Source organism: Etheostoma spectabile, unplaced genomic scaffold (genome assembly GCF_008692095.1).
Source record: "Etheostoma spectabile isolate EspeVRDwgs_2016 unplaced genomic scaffold, UIUC_Espe_1.0 scaffold403, whole genome shotgun sequence".
Taxonomy (NCBI): Eukaryota; Metazoa; Chordata; class Actinopteri; order Perciformes; family Percidae; genus Etheostoma; species Etheostoma spectabile.
Genome location: NW_022605603.1, coordinates 341850 through 342671, shown reverse-complemented (window position 1 = coordinate 342671; position 822 = coordinate 341850). Strand labels below are relative to the sequence as shown.

The 822-nt window shown below is 46.6% G+C and overlaps 1 protein-coding gene across 1 annotated transcript in view; it reads left to right on the top strand.

Moving 5' to 3' along the window:
* Nucleotides 1-822, top strand: part of LOC116686617 (ankyrin-2-like) — a 158017-nt gene that overhangs the window by 53697 nt on the left and 103498 nt on the right. Inside the window, 1 exon segment of the mRNA XM_032511638.1 lies at nt 248-346. Within this exon segment, the coding sequence (XP_032367529.1) occupies nt 248-346 (99 nt within the window).

Here is an 822-nt window from a genome sequence, read left to right as displayed (position 1 = left end):
CTAGGGGGTCAGCGGATTAAGTTAAGCATCACACTGGGCAGGGAGACTTAGGATGGGGGCCACAACAGTCATACTATTAGCTATATTTGATTCTGACCAATACAAACTGAATCAAGCTTGGGTTAGTCCCTGCGTGTTGGGAGTAACCTGGCTCTGTTATAGAAATAGAATATATAGAATAACTTAGTTTGTGTCAGTATGTATTGAATGACCATGAATACGTTTTCTGTGGTTGTGTGTTCCGCAGGACGGTCTGACTCCCCTACACTGTGCTGCCCGGAGTGGACACGATACAGCTGTGGAGGTCCTGCTGGAGAGAGGTGCACCCTTGCTGGCCAGGACCAAGGTGCGTCACATGCATAGGCTGTAAAAAAAATAATGGACGTAGCATCCATGACATCACCCTTTGGTTTGTGGACTGCTGTTTTGAAGCCTCATGTTTGGCAAATTGTCCGTCTCCGTCTTGTGTTTTGGACAAGAGCATGGAGCTAGGGAGGACGACGCGGCCAAAGCCGGCGTCGTTTATGGTTGCTGTCACTCCCCGATGTAAGTCGAGCGCAGATTCGAGTCGCACATGCGTCACTTTGCGACAGTTGAAGATGTGAGTTGTAAGCAACAAGTAGCCTGCAAGATGCCAACAAGAGACTTCTGTAATGTCAACCCAGTAAAAATGGACCCACTTAATGAAGTTGGTTCACTGCTAGCTTAGCTACAAGTTAGCTTTGAACACAAAAAAGGCTGTCAGTTGAATGGCGTTTTGAGCTAACGTTAGCAATCAAAATGCCACAGATAGCTACAACGTTTTTGAAATGATTCCCATCT